We start from the raw sequence: 19,439 nt of genomic DNA, 5'->3' as shown, positions 1-19,439 counted from the left end.
CACACGAAATGTTCAGTCAATGAGGGAATGGACATAACGAGCAGGTTTACATTCACACAAGGACATTTATTATAATGAAACGTGTATGCAATTAAATAAGGCAAAACACGAATGCAGTTATACAAGCAACAAAAGCACGACAAAAGAACCACAACAGTCTACTTATTATGTACAGTCATTTACACTTAACAGCAGTTCCTACTTATTAGACGGGCCCACGGACACATGTACACACACACACACACACACACACACACACACACACACACACACACACACACACACACACACACACACACACACACACACACACACACACACACACACATCCACACACACACACACACACACACACACACCGGTGGCTGAAGCCTTTAATCACGAGCTCCAGCTCGGAGGACAGGTGAGCTGAAACTCAGAGCTTAACTCGAACCTTTCCACCTCGTGTGGTCTTCAACTTGTCCGGACCCGGGCTCCAGTGAGAGCGAGCTGGATCCAATCTCCACGATCCTTCCCGAGCTCCCGCGAATCCTCCCGCGCTTCTCAACACGTGCCGGTGAGACGAGGCGCCGATCCTTCCTGTCGATCGTCGCTTCCCCAACGATCCAACTCCAAGAAGAGGCCGATGCATCGCACCAAGCCGGGAAACGAAATGGAGAACGAAAAGCTCCACGAACCAAGAAGAAGAGGAAGAAGCCTCCACTCGCAGCTCGAGCCAACCAACTGGCTCAAGTTCCTTCCAAAACAAAGCAGCAGCCGAAGTTCACTGAGCCAGCCGAAGCAAAAAGCTTCCGAAGGCCTCAAGCCAAGCATGACCCGATGGCCTGCTGAACGACTGCTCTCTCCGAAGCAAAAAAGCTTACTCCTCCCACGGGACTCAGCACACGAACTCTGCCACGGGACTCCCACGAACTCAGCCCACGAACTCAGCCCTACCACGAACTCAGCCCTACCACGAGACTCCCACGAACTCAGCCCTACCACGAGACTCCCACGAACTCAGCCCTACCACGAGACTCCCACGAACTCAGCCCTACCACGAGACTCCCACGAACTCAGCCCTACCACGGGACTCCCACACTAACAAAGAAAGTATCTCCCCTTTATCCTTCCCACCCCCTCCCCCGCACCCAGCGTGACTCGTGCGCTCGTGATCCACCTCCCGCTCAACCACGGGTGGAAGGGAGTTGTTGACGTCACGGGATGGCAGGGTTCTTCTTCCTCTTCGCAGAAGAGGGGGAGGGACGTCTCCATTGTTCCCTCCCGAACTACTAAATTGATCCGCAGCACATTTAATCGATTTCAAAACATTTAAACAATGGAAGGTGAGCTATCTAGGGAACGTGCACTTAGCGACATGGCTGACTAAGGGAACCTGTATGTTGTGTGCAATTGAATTCCAAATTCATAACACTACCCCCTCCCCTTTTTACAGACTCGTCCCGAGTCGTCAAATTTTCGTGTGACCATGATGTGTAAGTTTTCCCCTTGTACGTTCTACCTTCGGATCCCTGAGTGCGACATTTCTTTATACGTGTCCCCAAAAAAATAACCTCATGTGCTGCGTAACTAACTAAACAAACTCTCACAGACTCATTCGGACAACTTGACTAAAATTGCCGGCGCGAAAACAAACATGCAGGTGGGGTTCCACGTATTTACAATCTTAACTTTTCTATTACATTACACTAACCATGGCCCAGGACTTGTGATCTGTGAAAGGGGAATGGCAAACATCATAGCAAAGTCTTGGGTGCAGGGGAATGGATGGAGATGGTTGCAAAACACAAAAAAATGGACTGGATGCACAGGCTGCCTGCAGGGCAGTCCTCACAAAACTGGATGGTCCTGGCGCGCATGGTGATGGATGGATACAGGGGCAAACGCAAACAAGGGCTAGCAGGCATGGGGTCATGGCAGAGGCAGGCAACTCGGCATGGCAAGGTAAGCCCATGCAGAACAGGCAGCTGCAGCACAACAGGCCGGCAGGTGAAGCTGGCCGGCCTCTGGTGTGGTTCCATCAGGTCTGGAGGGAGTGCGGTGGTGCCGGCCGCTCTGAAGGCGGGCTCGGACCGAGCCTACTGTCTCCCCCCACTCTATCGCCTTTGCCTGTCTCTGTCCATACCCACTCCCTTAATTTGCCACACAACACAACAAAATTTAGCCCCTCTTTATTTTTATTTCCCTTTTATAATTGTCTCCCTAATCCCCTTTATTGTCTTTGTCCGGCTAGCCTATCATGTCCACCTAGCCTACTCCCAACCCCTACATTCCCTCTCTGGAGAGGAATAGGGAGACACAATCGTCCTGTCTCGAGGCCCAACAAAGCCTCAGAATGGCCTCCTCAGAGTTCAACGATCTACCAAGGTGAGTCCAGCGGCCTCCAACGAGCAAAGGGATGGATGGTGCGAAGGGGTACATCTCCTATCTACCCTAACATTCATTTACCTGAAACTACCCTGGGGCTTTCCAAAAACGCCTCACACTTTAAAACTATCGGTTCTAAAAACCATGATTCCTGTCGCCTGTGTTGGTGTCCATTATAAATTTGGGCCTTGCCCTCAAATTTTCATACGTGCCCTCGCACAATTTCCTGGCTGGGCAGCGTGGCTCAACTGGCAGGAACTCCCCCTCTGCCGAACTCTAATCATGGCACCCCCAGGCCCGCAGGCTGCCTCCGAGCCGAGCTGCTCCCTATAAATGTGGGGGTTGCCCTCTCTGGCATTGCCCCCTTCTGATGCCCACGTGGCGTGTTGATGCCCCGGGTCCCTTTCCGAGGGTCGCCCGTGCCCACTACACTGCCCCCGTGGCATTCTGGCACTCGGGGTCCCGGTTACGACGGGTCGCCCGTGCCCACTACTCTATCCCGGCCCCTCTTGGGCCCTTGGCCTACTCTGGCCGACTGGTCCGGTGCCTGGGGTGCCCACTAAACAAAACTCAACTTTCCACAGCCACACTCCCAGCCGGTCCATGAACTCTTGCACCCCTCCAAACGGGTTTCGTGCCTTCTCTCGACACCAACAAAACGACATCCTGTTAGTAAATTTGAATAACCCACTCGCTAACATTAAACTGACCCCGGGGTCACTTGGGTCGGAATTACTCCTCACCCCAACCAGTTATTCGCACCATGCATACCATATTCACTCCACTCGCACACTTGGGCCCACTGTCCTACACTCATTCCTCACACACTTTCCATTTCGCAACTCACACCAACACTCCACACTGCCATCCTTCTAACTAAATCCCCTGACGAACTCGTGCTCCCTCATCATCCCTTAAAACTCATGCACGTTCCATTTACTCTACGTAGCTAAGCTACGTCTCCACAACACATTTCCAGTCTGTCGGTGTCTCCAAAAATCCCCCAAAAATTCCATTTCCTAAATCTGAACTAAAATCCCTCTAACCAATCCATTCCATGGGCTCCATGAGGAACAATCCATGTCCCCATGAAGCCGGTCGAACTAAGCTAACCCTTCCCCCAAATTAGTTCTTCCTGTGCCCCCAAACAAGGGGGTCTTCCACCCCTTGCCTGGGAATCCTGTTCACCCGAAGCGAGGCTTGCTTTTCTCAACTCTTTTTTTTCATAATGCGCACCACCAGCGCGGCAGTTCACAGCCACGCTCTTTTTCCGTGACGTCATGGCAGCTGCTTGCGCCGCGCGCACCTCGTCCCTCTTGGACGGCACCATCCGGCAGGAATTCCCTCCTGCCGGATTCCAAACACACGTGCAGCCATGACGTCACTCTGCGCATTTCAAAGCAAGCCCCGCGTTTCGAGGGGTTCCCCACGCGAACACATGTGCTCTGCTCATTGGAGCTTTACAAACACGCTCGCGTGGAGAACCCATCCGGCCCAAATTCCGAATCCAGCCGAGCTTCTGTCCGTCCGTGGGATCGGCTAACATCCACCGCTGGCGTTTCCGGACCGGGTTTCACCTGCGCAGCCACGCATGTGGCGGCCTTGTGCGTAGCACAGCACGGACCCGCGCTCGCTGCTGTGCAAACCCGGCATGGTTCTCAATTCAGCTACGGCCGCTACTCGGCCCTTGTCCTTCATCTGGTCCCGTCGTCGTCGCTGTTCAACGCACACACTCCTACGTGCCACGACGCTCACACACTCCACCATGGCACTCGGACACGGGGATGCGGTTGCGTTCTCCCGCATACTGACTGTCATCTCCCTCACGTACAGTGACCTCACACACGCTGTCTCTCTCACATACCGTGCTTCACTCACTCGTGCCGTTTCACTCACATGTGCCGTTTCCCTTGCACACATGGTTCCACTCGCACACGGTATTTCACTCATACACGGGTTTCCACTCGCAGAGGGGGTTTCACGCACAAACGTCATTCCTTCCACACGTGGTGCTTCTTCCACACATGGAGTGCTGGGAAGCACGCACCCCGGCACACTCGTGACCACACCACTCACACATGGGGTCGCTTCCACACACTGTGCACGTTTCAACACGCCCGCTGCACTCACACCTTTCACCACACACACCGGGCCAATCACACTGGGGAATCGTGCCACCACAAGGGTTCCTGGGGCCTCCATACCCCCCAAGCTCCTCGTGCACCCGTCAACAGCACTCGCCCCCTCTAACTCGCCCAGCACGACCGAACTCACCTGGTCGTGATTCGCTTCAAAGGGGCACATTTCCTCCCTTCGTTCCTGAAGGAGGCTATCCTGCTGCTTGCGTCGGGTCCCAACACATTCCTCAAGCTCAACCCCATTGTCCCTGACTACCTCCATGTGTGCGTGTTCGTCCTTTGTGTCCTGTTTATCGTGTCATCGCTGCTCTTCCGTTTCTACCTCCCGTATCTCTGTTATTCCTTTTATTATTTCCATCGTCTCTACGTGTCTTGCCGTACACGTCTCCGTCACCCCATTTAATTTTTCCCTCTGTCACTGTCACTTTCTCTGTCACCTGCATGAGTCTCGTCTTACACGTCCCCCGTTTTACATTGTCCTCCACCGCGGGACTGACACAGTCCACACTCCCCCTCAGCTCGCTTGCTCCAGCACGTGGCGCCGCCATTATGAGCTCCACTGCCCGCGTTTCGCTCCTCACAACTGCCGTCACTGCCTTTTGCCCAGCCTGGAGATTCCGCTCGATGCGCTGCATCTCACCGCACAGTTTTTGCATATTCTCCTCCAAGTTGTTTTTTTATTTCTTCCTTCATTTCCTTTGCGTTTTCTTTTAAATTCGCTTTAATTTCGTTTTTCATTTCGCTTTGCATTCCATCCATTTTGTTTCCCCATTCATTTTTCATTTGTTGCATATTTGTTTCCATGTCGCTTATTATCTTGCAAGCACTTTCATCCATTTCGCTTCACATGCCATCCATCTTTGCCAGCAAATTAACAATACCTGGCACATAATGGGAGTGTCCTGCACCGTGATTTCGTCCTGAGCCATAGATTCTAACATTTCCAAATCCATTCCTAATCCCTCCTGCCCCTGCTTGCCTTGGCTGAACATTTTACATGCTGGGAATAAAATTTATAACGCTCGTAATTTGGGGACACGGGGGGGGGGGGGGGGTTTGCTCCGTATACCCCTGATCCGACTCCGTGAATTTTGCTATGGAGGCGGAGGGGGCCGAATCGCACTCCTGACACCAGTTGTTACCGGGCTGGGGGTCGGCCGCCAACCGACCGCTCTGAACGGAGCCGCAAGTCGAGTCGGCCCGACCGATCGCCAGGAATATAGATCGCCGCCCGGATAACTCCGAGCGATGGGTTCTTGTACAAGAACCGAAATACGCCAATCGGCAGATCACGTGGGGTAGGGTCGATTGCCAATCTTCAATTTACCTAAATACCCACGTGATCCAACTACCGGGGTATTCCACCCTCGACGGAACTCGTACGGAACAAACCGCCGAGGCGAGCTTGTCCGTGCGCGATTCCGAGCGGCGTAATCGTCGAGAACCGTCGGTCCAAATGTCCCCCTATTACGGCAAACCAACGGCTTTTTAACTCCCAACACACGAAATGTTCAGTCAATGAGGGAATGGACGGAACGAGCAGGTTTACATTCACACAAGGACATTTATTATAATGAAACACGTATTCAATTAAATAAGGCAAAACACGTATGCAATTATACAAGCAACAAAAGCACGACAAAAGAACTACAACCGTCTACTTATAATGTACAGTCATTTACACTTTACAGTAGTTCCTACTTATTAGACAGGCCCACGGACACACGTGCGCGCACGCACACACACACACACACACACACACACACACACACACACACACACACACACACACACACACACACACACGAAACGGTGGCTGAGGCCTTTAATCACGAGCTCCAGCTCGGAGGACAGGAGCTGAAACTCAGAGCTTGACTCGAACCTTTCTACCTCGTGTGGTCTTCAACTTGTCCGGACCAGGGCTCCAGCGAGAGCGAGCTGGATCCAATCACCGCGATCCTTCCTGAGCTCCTGCGAATCCTCCCGTGCTTCTCAACAAGTGCCGGTGAGACGAGGCGCCGATCTTTTCTGTCGATCGTCGCTTCCCCGAGGATCCAACTTCAAGAAGAGGCCGATGCGTCGCACCAAGCCGGGAAACAAAAAGCTCCATGAACTAGCAAGAAGAGGAAGAAGAGGAGGAAGAAGCCTCCACTCGCAGCTCGAGCCGAACAACTGGCTCAAGTTCCTTCCAAAACAAAGCAGCAGCCGAAGCTCACTGAGCCTGCCGAAGCAAAAAGCTTCCGAAGGCCTCAAGCCAAGCAAGCCAAGCAGGAGCCGATGGCCTGCTGAACGACTGCTCTCTCCAAAGCAAAAAAGTTTACTCCTCCCACGGGACTCAGCACACGAACTCAGCCCTACCACGGGACTCCCACACGAACAAAGAAAGGATCTCCCCTTTATCCTTCCCACCCCCTCCCCCGCACCTGGCGTGACTCGTGATCCACCCCCCGCTCAACCACGGGTGGGAGGGAGTTGTTGACGTCACGGGATGGCAGGGTTCTTCTTCCTCTTCGCAGAAGAGGGGGAGGGACGTCTCCATTGTTCACTCCCTAACTATTAAATCGATCCGCAGCGCATCTAATCAATTTCAAAACATTTAAACAATGGAAGGTGAGCTATCTCGGGAACATGCACTTATCGACATAGCTGACTAAGGGAACCTGTATGTTGTGTGCAATTGAATTCCAAATTCGTAACAATATATATGTTGTTTTGCTCTACTCGGCTATTGTGTGTGTGCGTCCATAACTCCGAAACCATAAAACCAATTAGCCTGAAACTTTACATGCATACAAAGAAAACTCCAACGAAGTGCTTGACTCAAAATTGGGTGTTTGGGTTAATTAAAACGCTCCTTTTTAAGATAATTAACGGCCTTATTTAATTTCATCCTTTATCAGGCGCACCCTCAGTCACCATTCTCTATGGGGTCTTAAGGAGTATTCTCGGTAACCTCACTGGGGTCTGAAACCACCTTTTTTTTTTTTTGGCCTGCTCAGCCATGCCTTGACTTGGAACAGGCCGCAACGATTTCTTCATGATAAAGTAATTTTTTTCACTTTCCTCACTCATTATCGAATGCCTGTTCATCATAGCTCTGAATTGCTGTATACATTGCTTTTGTAAATTCCTTAGTTTTCAAATTAGGAGCTTCGAGCGATTTCATGCATCATCTGATACGATTTTCCATGATCTATTCTCATGGTCTAATTAAAGTATATCATCAAAATATTATTTCAGTTTTGAGGATTGGATATCGTCCGGACTAATTAAGTGTCGAAATCTGGAGTGAAATCTGATAATTCAAAGAAATAACGAGTCTTATAACTAAGCTGATATCCTTCTTTACTTTAAGCAGGCAAAGCTATGTTCCCTCCTCCATATGTACACAAGAAAATGTGAAATTTCCAAAGCATCAATTGTTATCCTTTTCTACTGTTTGGAGAATTGTATTGAGTGAACAAAAAATTTCGGAATGAGCAAAAATTAACCACCTTCATCGAGTTACTGTAAAGATTTAATGTATTCCCTTCTTGACCTCTGTCCTCCAGAGGGGCTCCTTATCCATAGCCTCTGCCAGATCTGTGTCTATATATTTTTGAAGGTTTCGTGAGGTGCTCTACAGGGAATCAAAGCAAATCTGGTGAAAACGGATGCTTTAAAATGAAGTAACATTTGCGCGGACCGCGAACAATGTCCCACGTGACTCTTGTACAGACGAGCAGACAACATGGCAGATTATCTGCAATGTTTATTTCATGGGTGATTAAACTTTGTGATGTCTCCAGGCTTGTTCTACGTTAAACAGCAACTCTCTTGTGGATAGGCATTATTTGAACGAATTCATTATATTTCTTTAACTGCTGTAGGTGCGATGAAGACCGGCTTTCAAGTTAAAGGGATCCAATATGGTATGCAGCCCCAGCCTGGCCAGCCATTCTTTATGAACCATTTAATTGGAGTGCTTGCTTGGGTGCTTAAGCCACTTGCCGAGCACCTTACATTTTATGGCAGTACGGTTCGCGTCCCGAACGGAATGTTGTCATCGGCAGTTGCGACAAGGTCGAGGTAACATATATGGGTATAGAGTAGCGAGGTACCCGTGCTATGTACTGGAGGGTCTGGACAGCCACTGGACAGCTGATTCATGAAGGACTTTGGTCAAAAATGGCAAAACTACAAATGTCGAATCCGCGAATGTTGGGTGTAACCCGACATAAGTTCCTCATTCTGCTTTAAACTCTATCTCTATATTTTCATTCTAAACAGTCATTCCAATCACAAATTAATACTATACCATTAATATAACAAAATACAACAGTACAAACGCTCGTGAGGTAAATGAAGAGAAACGCAATTTATGAAATTGTATTTATGAAACCTCTGATCCACCACAGAACACCGGCTGAGACCCTAAAACGTTCCACAGAAGCTTGGGGTGGGACCAGCCCCAAAACTGAGTGAGTAGATCGGGGTCGGTCGTACAAACACTCCTGCTTTGGTGCAGTGCTTTACAAAATTTTAAATGGTTTCTCTTTGTGAGATTCAAAGCAAGATACATTTGATAACACCCAATTTCCGAGCCGTTCTCCGTATTGACGTGTTTTCTCAGAGAGACAATTTTTTTTTCTTTTCCACCTGTCACACAATTGTGTGTGTGTGTGTGTGTGTGTGTGTGTGTGTGTGTGTGTGTGTGTGTGTGTGTGTGTGTGTGTGTGTGTGTGTGTGTGTGTGTGTGTGTATTTTGTTCATAAAGCATAACATTTTGATATCTCCACTACCTCCACCATACTCTTTGTCCATCCTCGCTCCACCTCCTCCTAATCCAGTGCAGCATCCTCCCACACCTCTTTCTCTCTGAATGCATTGGGACAGTGATTATGCCCAGACGATAGTTACCTGCGCCCGTATCCGGATGGTGATTATCCCCCCCTTGCGCTGCCTTCCCGTCCCCTCGCGCTGCCTTCCACTCCCCTCGTGCCATCCTCCTCCCTAACACCCTCCCCCACCATATAACTCTCTGGGGGTTGAGGAGAGAAAGTGGTGACAATGTGTGAATCGGACAAATGAAAGATTTTTATTTTTTAATTATTTTAGCACTTTTTTTTTAACCCCCAGGCTTTCCCTCAAATTCCCCTATCAAGCGCATGTCCAGAACACTTATCCCTCCCTCCCTTCTCTCTTTCTCTACGTCCTCTTCCCCACTCCCCCACCCTCCGTTGATATTCCCGTCAGCAAATCTATTTCTAGTTTTCACGATAGACGACGGCCATTTCCTACATCTGCGCCTCTCCTGGCTCCAGTATCATTCACGGTTGAATGATGTGTGCACTCCCCTCTGACCTTTAACATCTATTCATTGCAATGTTATCGATCTGGAATTTTGTAATTCCATCTGGAAAGGTCCATGTCTGCAAATGTATTTCTTTGTGTTAAAACAAAGTTCCCATTTTGATGAGCTTGCTTTCAATATAAAAAGGTATCCACTCTCGTCAATGCTATGATTCTGCATCTCGATGTTGGAATGCTCTGCATTCTCGCCAGCATTAGTCGATGGACATTAAAGATCCCATGGTGTACTTCACGAAGAGTCGGTGAGTTACTGCTGGCACCATGAACAAATTACAAATTCCTGCTTCGTCAAACGTCAGGCTGGGCCTGCCGGTTCATGAAAGACTTGAGCCAAAACCTTTCCCTGAAAGGACGTCTAAATGTATTTGGATTGAAAAATAAAAAAAATATGTTCTTGTTGTGAAAACATTTTTAATGTCCTAAAATAACCTTTTGAGAACATGTATTGAAAAATGAAAAGCTTGGTGTTTCTTGGACAATTGTGAGAACATTTTGAATGCCCCACATATATATATGCGGTTCTCACTCTGAAGATCTTGTGCTTGAAACGTCACGTCACCTTTCTCACTACAAAATCAAAAAATAATTTTCTCACCATCTGATTGAGAAAATTCCTTGTCTCGACATGTGAGGTTGACCACCTATCTTCAATGGGACCTTTCCTGGTCTCTAACCGCCATGGCAGTCCCTCAAGGCTCCATGACATGGTCGGTTATTAAGCGGAGAGATCGGATAATTGAATGTTACTTCGATAATGGAGGTTCATGCATCTCTGTATATTGTTGCGTAACAAGTCTCCACTGCTGTAAAACAGATGAGCAACTGTTTGAATCACGATAATGACTTCAATTATTATGATACTTGAGTGATTCCAAAGTTCTAGCCATGGAATGTCTCTGTCTCTGCCTGTCTCTCGCTCTCTGTCTCTTGAATTCACTCCCAGGGTCCAGGGTCTTTTACCAGCGACCAGCAAAAATTTGGTCAGAGTTCCAATCAAAAAGGCTTGCATACTCATTCTCCAAATGGTGGAAGGAGTAGACATCCTATGTGGTGTGTGTTCTGATATTCAGCATCATAACTGCCGATACAGCAGCGGAAAGTCGATTTCTTTTATCCGACCCTAGGAATCGAGTAAGCGAGGTGAACTTTGTGGCTTAGGTAAATCATAATGTGTTCTTAATTGCAGGTAACGATGGCAGACCGAGGGGCCACTGAAAGAGCTTGCAAAGAACCGAATCCTATCATTGACGGGCGCAAGGCCAATGTGAACTTGGCCTACCTTGGGGCCAAGCCTCGTGTTCTACAACCAGGTCAGTGTCGATTCAGACATTATTATTCATGTCTGTATCATCACAATAATGATGTTCTTTGTGCAAAGCTTGGATGTGGTGATGACTGTGGTGATGTGCTTGTCATCTATCAGTTGCCCGTCTAACAAATGGAAAAGTCGATTCAGCAATATCTCGGTTTACAAACAACATGCGTTTCTGAAAAGTAGTTTTTCAATCGAAAGTTTGTAAATCGGGAGTGACTTTTTCCCATAGATAAAATGATATAGTTGGGGGATGTTTCCCCCCAAAAAAATTTCACCACAAAATTCAATAACGATGGTGGAAATATTTTTTAAATGCACACTACAAGAATAATAATAAAAACAAGTAGCTCGTGTCACTTTCAAGCTACACAAGCCATGGTGTCTCTAAAATGTGAAAACCACCCATCACTCACACCAAAAGTCTCCATCGTGGAACTTTCACCATCACTGAATTTTAAGTCTTCGAAAAGGCTCTTGGCCTTTTCTTTAATGACAATCGTGTTAACCGGAACATTTTTTTTTTTGAGTTTGGCTTTCAATCCAAACACTTAGCAAACGCTCCATGCTTTCCATTGCAGAGCTATGTGTTTTCATGCATTTCACTGCACTGGAAGGTGTCGCACATTGAGCACACACCATGATCTGTTCTTTGTTGTTGTGTTTTGTAATAACTATTGTGAAGGCAAAAATCACGTGCAATATCCATAAAGTGGGAACCAGCACGAAACCTTCTTAGAATTGATTATTTATATATACCGATTCCATTTTATTCTCTTTCTTTCCACTCTTAGTACTTTCTTGAGCACTTATCTTCGTTTTAGGAGCCATAGTTATGGATGAATACAGTATAGTACCCTACTGTAATGCACAAGAACGTTTGAGTAAATACAATGTACTTTAACACTGCACTTCAGCACAAACGTAATGACTTAGCTGCGGAGGAGAGAATGAGGGAAGTGACGCAAAGTTTCGTGAACGGGTTAGGTGTGAAGGATTTCGACAAAATTTGGTGAACAGTTTGGGTGTGTTACAAGGATGGATTAATTAAACTTTAGTGAAGATTTGACTCCAGATACTAAATTTTTTTTAAATGATTCTTCACCATTGAGAGATGGGGTCAAAAATGATATATGGCACGATATCTCAAAAAGTTGTGGACGGACGATGACAAAACTATGTGGACGAGTTGGTTAGGTGACAAGAATGAGCCGATTCCATGTTTGTTAAAGAGCAGGTTTTGGGTCGCTGATGACTTCGTGTGATTCGAAGGTTGTTAGCACATCAATAATCGTTGGGCAATTATTTTCTTACATTTGAAACTCAAAATATGCTAAAATTAACTTTTAAGTCAAAACCTTTGTCAGTGATCGAAAAACAGACCGGAATTTACCGAAGATGCTATGACGTCACGTTCTCCGAAAACTTCGTGAACATTCGGAAACTGCGTGTGAACAACGGTGAGATGCGAATCAGAGAGTGATTTCAGCGGCGATGAAATTGAGTGTTTTCATTCCGATATTGCCGAGGACGAGTCGGAGGATGATGGGAATTTATACTATGGAGTTTCTGGCCCTGAGCCATGTAAATTTGAGCCACTTGCAAGTGCCAGAAAAAGGCCTATTTCGTGTACAAGTGGCAGGACTGACTGTCCGGCAGTTCACACTGACAGACTCCACCAGACAGATTGGTTTGTAGATTTTCATTTTCTTGTTCGATGCATAAAATAATGTAAAGTTTGATTCGTCTGTGACTTGGTATAATAATTTTTAACCCTCTAGTCACTCAAGTCAGAAATAGAATGAATCTATAATGGACCCAAATATATTAATCACTGTAGCCTTGGTATTGAAGTCTTTGACAGCTGAGCTTGACCCCAGCGAAAGTGAACAGTTAGAACAAATCCCAACTTTCAAGAGACTGTTGTGGCATATCTATCTATAATTCCAGCTGTGTGTGTGTGTGTGTGTGTGTGTGTGTGTGTGTGTGTGTGTGTGTGTGTGTGTGTGTGTGTGTGTGTGTGTGTGTGTGTGTGTGTGTGTGTGTGTGTGTGTGTGTGTGTGTGTGTGTGTGTGTGACCGCTGTTTCTCGACAACCACTGGTCCGATCTAATTGAAACTTGCCAGGTTTATTGCTGGGGACCTGAGTATGTGCCTTTTCAAGATTTGATATAAACCGGACAAGTGCTTCCCAAGTTATGGCCATTTATTTACCAACCAATGACATGACACGTTGCTGCGTAGGCGTGGCCAATGGGGAAGATATTCTCAGCCGTGTTCCCCATTACGGGTTACAACGTACGGATTTCTGGATAGTGTATTCTAATAATTTCTCGATTTCTTATGCGCATTTATAGATAAACACAATGTCCCAATCCTTGAGAGGTGACACAGTGTGAGAAGATGAAGCAGGAGCCAGCTGAGGAGGAGAAGGCTGAATGGTAGGCACAGCATCACGCTTCAGTCTCACTTGAGCGGTTGTTTTGAAACCGAGCTCACTCATTGCGTTGCCTTCGTAATCCTCGGCTGTGAAATGGTCACCACAAATGACAAGTTTATCCAAAAGGTCCTCTTTACCCGTTTTCTTTGGGGGGAAATTCGCCCGTTTTGTTTGGACAAATCTTATCCACTGTCGGCGAATGTTTGATTCCTTTGGGAATCGGTGGGAGCGATTACCCGTTTTCCAGCCATTTTCGCAAAACATGACGACACGCGTACGAGGCATGATGTACAAACATCCAAATAACTTTGTTCTACAATAATTCAAAATAAAAAAAGATAATATAGACAGTTGCAAGCTCAAAAAAAGCAAAAGAGCGGCCCGCTCAACTGGACACTTCTTCAATAAGCGAGTGAGTGTCCGCTTTGTTTTGGAGAACGTGACGTCACCATCCATATATGGGCACACGGCTGTTTCTTTCAACAGCCTCGAGAAATAACAACTTCGGAGTTAAATTTCATTAATTTTCCCGATAGTTAGGCAACTACAATAGTTTGCATCGAACTATTTAATGCACATATAATCATACTGATAAATTTTCAGAACATCTTTGGTGATCCTATAACCTGTTCTTTAAGGTCCAGATTCAGATCTGGCCTATCGGTGGGATTCAAAACGTAAACTGTTCAGGCTGGCCGAAGTATGCGCTCCACTGAGTGCCGTTCTATGATAATTCATTTATGCCTTTATCTTGTGCATGGACCCATATTCCTGAGTCTGTATCAAGCTTTTACTTTTGACTGCTTCGTCTGCTGCCCAATGCCAGCTGCTCATGTAATGGTCTCTCCAGTTTCTACATCTGAGCTTTACTATACCTGCTGAGACCCTGTCCCTTTACCTGCAGCTCTTTTCTTTTTGTGATGTTCTATCTGGCATCTTGTTCTCCTGTTTCCATATTCTTCCACTCTGTTGTTCACCCTCCCCACTGTAAAAATAAAAGAAGTAACAATGGCAAACCACCAAGTGTTTTCCTTCTCATGGTGACTCTTCCAGTCGTACCGAATCTCGTCTCGAGGAAAGTCATACATCGACCCCTGACGGGACCATTCCTTTAGCTATTTGTTCTTGTTTTCAGAACCTGCATTTGTGTGACATGAGACCGCCATTTCCTCAAACACATTTGTTCACACTTCGTTGCTGTCGTCAACAAATTGAATTAATTATTTTTATTCGTTTTCCATCCCAATTTAGTTGCCGTCGACTTAGCCATTCGGGTGAGCTTTTTGCCAGTTTGTTTGTTTGATGTATTTCCTTTTGACAATTCTCGCTCGGATGGGTTATTCCCCTCACCCCTCTCGGCCCCCAACCACTCTTGTTTAATTTTGCTGTTTTGACATGCTTGATGTTTGTGATTGGCAAGTTTTTGTTTACCATTTCATTTTGCAGTTTGTTGTAAATATGTGCACATCTTATAATAAGTGCATGATTTGTTTTTGGGATAAGTGCATTTACTTTGCCTCTTCTGTATGAATCTTGAACCTGAAAGCCCCTAAAACAGCTTGAGAGTGGAGAGTGACTGCAATGTCCTCTGAAGACCTTTTCTTTTGTACCAAGTCAAGGCTTGTGGAAGAGGTGAAACAGAGAAGGGATCAGCATGCAACAGAACAAAAGGAACAGCAAAACGAGAAGGGAGAAACACCAACAGCAGGGTCATGGGACAAAATAGACAGATGGACAAACAAGGGATGGGGTAAGAATGAGGGGAAGGTGAAGATGCAAGGAGAGAACAATGAGTATACAGAAGCAAATTCTCAGGAAGGAAAAGCTGGAAATTTGAAGGAGGTGGGCTTGGGGGTTAGGGGTTCACGAGGATCATTTTTTTTTTTTTTGGATTGAGGATGATCTGAGACGGTGGTGAACAATTGAAGAAATGGAGGGAAGAATGAGATTGAAGAGAATGATTCCACAGGTGGGGAAAAAGAACGAATGAATGTGGGTGAGCAGGGATTCTGGTTGTGAGTTTGACCAGAAGGAGGTTGACACTGGACCAAGTGTGCCCTACAGACATCTGTGAGGTGGGAGAGGAGGGGGGGGGACAAAGCACAGAAAGAGCAGAGGGTGCAAGACCAGAAAGGAGGGGGTACAAGACTGAGAGACAACCAATCTGTCTGCAATGGCAAAGTGATTGGCCCATAGGCTCAGCTTCATTTTATCTTGCCTTTATTTCCACAGTGTCAAACGATGCAAGATGTGAGGCAGGGGTGCCAGTCCAGAGGGGGAAAGCAGTATTCCATCAAGCTGTGGATGATGAAGGCCTTGAGGTGGATATAATTTCTTAGGTGTGCCAAGGAAGGACTTTGTGTGACGAAGGATGCACAGTCAGCAGCTGGCTTTCGAGGCCAACTTTGAAATGTGGTTTGCACAAGAAAGATCATGGATGTTGGTGAGACCCAGAAGTTTGAATGATTGAACTTCTCAAGGGGATTGTTAAGAAGGGAGATGGGTGGTCCTTTTTGGAGAGTGAGAGGGTGAGATTTGTTAGGATTGAAAGACATATTCCAAGTGTTTGACCAGCTTGTGATTTTTGTCAAGGTCTGAAGAGAGGGAAGAGGCTGCATCCTCTCTGAAGGACGAGGGATGCCATGGCAGAGGTTGGAGTCTTCAGCAAATGGATAAAGAGGATTTGGCAGAGTCAGAATGATTCTTGATGAAGATTAGGAATAGGATGGGGCCTTGAACATTATGCCCCATCCTCTTATGACCTTTCTAGTCTTTTATCAGTGTTGAGGTATTGAAGCTCATGTATTTGCATATATGATCAAGGCTCAAGGAAAGGAACAAAAAGAAAAGGGGAAAACACCAATAGCAGAGTAGATGTGAGAGTGAGATGAAGAGGAGTATGAGAGGAGGACACATGGGGGTCAACAAGCTGAAACATAGCAGCAGAGGAAGGTGGGGGTGAAACAGAAAAGGACCAAACCAACCGACAACAGGGTGAAGGAGGGGGGAGGGAATCACAACAAGGAAAAAAAAAGGAATGCTTGGGACATTTTAGGTAGAAGAGATCATGAGTATGGATGAGGGATGACCTGACATAGTAGTAAACAGCTGTCTTGAATCCCTGGAGGGAAGAATTGGACAAAACAGAAAGAAAAGAGGAACAAATGAGTGGAGGTGAGCAGTGAGCCTAGAATTTGGGAGTTTAACAAGGAGAGGGTTACTATCAGACCATGTGCACCCTGCAGAAATGAGGCAAGAGAGACCAAAGGACATGCAAGACCAAAAAGGATGTGTTAGAATATGGAGACCACCAACCTGTCTTGGATGCGAAAGTAAAAGGCCTCGGTCTCGATCCTCAGCTACGTCGTGGGAGATCCAAATGATTTTGAGGGCTTTGCTTTTATTCTTTTTCTGTTGTTGTTGAAGTTGAGGATACTTGCAACGTTGACATTGTCCAATAATTGTCTTAATTTACAAGTTCACTTGTGCAGATTTATCCTAAAATGAAGTGAAGGGTGTGAGTGTGCTATTTTGTCAAATAAATAAATAAATTCTGTGAAGTCCGATATAATAAATCTTTTGCCGATTCTGTTTTCACCCCCTCCCGAAATACAGGCTTTGCTTTTGGCCTGCAGCAGTTCCTGCCATTACAACGCCTTTGCGGGTAAGGCTAAGATATTTGTACTTCATCGGTTATGTTGTTCACATTGATGACCAAAATATCCATTTCCACGTATTCCTTCACCCACAGTTTTCAGACACAGTACATCTACCCCCATTCGTTTCTGCCATCCAGCCTCGTCGTCCCAAATCAAGGACCAGCCTCGTCCCTGGGTCACTCCCCTTATGCAGACCTGTCCGGAGCCTTGTACATGCCTCCACTTGACCCTGGATACCCCTATGCCGGATCTTCTGCCGCCTTTGGTCTAGCAGGCACAACTTGCTCGATTCAGGAGCCCTTGTTGCACACACCAACACCTCCAGCAGGGGGCTATGGCACCTTTCCACCTCCTGCGGTACACCGACCCTGATGGTTGACTTCTTTGAAGTGTCCAAAAGAGGTTTATGTGACTGATTATTAAGGTTCTTTTTATTTTCAAGCAAGGACTCTAATTTTATCCACAGTAGTTTCATGGTATTATGGGTTATGTAGGGGGTCGGAGTGGGCTGCTATTAGATCCTGAACAGTGCCGAGAGTACGATTTTCATCTGTCAGTGCGATGGATCGCCAACTCGAGCAGTTTAGTGTATCCTGACTGGTCAGTGGATATACAAAAAGTTTTCACCATCTGTCTTGCTGTATGCTGTGCACACTCATGTGCATATTGGTGTATGCCCTTCAGTTGAACACAATAAATAGATTGCCCCAAGGAAGACATGCAATGGACTTGGCAAAGGGAATTTTCATCATATAGAATAATGACTTTTATCACAAATGTGTTGTCAGAGTGGAGGTTTATAGCAGACTCGCATAAATGGACACATGAAGTATGACGCATGAACTTTTTAGAGGTTAGATTTGCAATTTGTTAATTTTTAAAAAGTGCATTTAAATTAGAACTTGAGCAAAGTTCAGTATCTCCTCAATTTTCTTGAACATGTTGGACATAAATGTCTTCCAAATGTGTCGACTTTTCTTTAGGATGATTTGCATGTTCAGAAAGTTCTTGTAATGTCATCCTTTTATTTGCAATAAAGATATCGTATAGTTGGCTCCATGAATAGTTAAGAAAATATTGAGGTTTTAGAAATACAGACTACATGTAACTCGTCACTTCGCCTAAGTCGGCAGCGTTAAAAAGTCCCGAATTTATCTCATGTTAAATCCCTTTGAATCAAGTCTAAGTCGTCAGATGTCCGTTCCCGCGTAATGGAAACTCGAGTAAACCACGCCTAACTTGTCACACGGAACTGCTGCCTCGTGAGAAGCCCGATTTCATGGAATGGTGATGCGCGCTCATTGGTGTACACCACCAGTGATAGGCTATCTATAACTGCGCTGTGTTCAGCTCAGTCAGCAACCACGGTGCGCCGTTCCACAGGCCATCTGAAGAGGTAGCCAAGCTGCGCAATGCAGTCTCTGGCGAAGGAGTAAAGGATTGATCGAGCTTAGTGTTGAAGTCCGATCATGGTTTTATATTGGCTTGTTTTGTACATCACCGCACTCACTTACAAATAGGCATTGAGTGGTAGTCATCATCACGATGACACGATGACATGTAATTTGTTGACATACCATCACCGATGGTATATGAGTTGTCTTACAGTTGTTCATTATCTTTACTTTTGATAAAGTGATTAATGAATTCCATCTTTGCTTGATCACTTTCCAAATAACCAATGAACCCCCACCTATGCCCCGAGGATTGTGTTTCCCTTTTGGTACAATAGCCGGCTTAGCGATTGTTGTGCCCTCTCACACATACGTGTCCAGGCCACGCGTGACTTCATCCTTCACCCCACAGTCATCATGAATGTTCGCATACGCATAAGTCATCACACGTCTAAGTCGTCACTTTTTTCTCTGTCCCGATGGTGACGACTTACGAGTAGTCTACTGTAAATAGTTAAGAAAATATTGAGGTTTTAGAAATATAGATGACGGATAAATTAATACAAAATAAATTCGAAATTTAGGAATTTTAGAAATACAGTTTTGTATCATTGGGATACAAAACGTAAATATGACATATGATGCGTGATATATGTTTGTATATATTAACATATATGTATGTATATAATTTTATGAAAATACCTCTGCTTGCGTTGACTATCCACTGTCATGCTTGATCTCAAAGGTGAGGTGCAAGAGAGATAAGTGGAAGAGAGAA

General features: G+C 46.0%; 1 protein-coding gene across 6 annotated transcripts in view; it reads left to right on the top strand.

Annotated features, from left to right (window-relative positions):
- LOC147012676 (RNA-binding protein 24-like) overlaps window positions 1-18,324 on the top strand; it is a 71,370-nt gene extending 53,046 nt beyond the window's left edge. For 5 of the 6 annotated variants that reach the window (XM_085853753.1, XM_085853754.1, XM_085853752.1 and 2 more), the window contains 3 exons: window positions 11,044-11,167; window positions 17,224-17,272; window positions 17,360-18,324. In XM_085853753.1, the coding sequence (XP_085709879.1) occupies window positions 11,044-11,167; window positions 17,224-17,272; window positions 17,360-17,639 (453 nt within the window). In that variant the 3' untranslated portion in view covers window positions 17,640-18,324. The remainder of the gene's footprint in view (window positions 1-11,043; window positions 11,168-17,223; window positions 17,273-17,359) is intronic. The other variant, XM_085853756.1, reaches the window with a different exon arrangement.
- The last annotated feature ends 1,115 nt before the right edge of the window (window positions 18,325-19,439 follow it).

The sequence above is a fragment of the Eptatretus burgeri genome, chromosome 14, assembly GCF_056783735.1.
Source record: "Eptatretus burgeri isolate ZD-2024b chromosome 14, Ebu_testis_v1, whole genome shotgun sequence".
NCBI lineage: Eukaryota > Metazoa > Chordata > Myxini > Myxiniformes > Myxinidae > Eptatretus > Eptatretus burgeri.
This window is presented reverse-complemented; position numbering and strand designations above follow the sequence as displayed.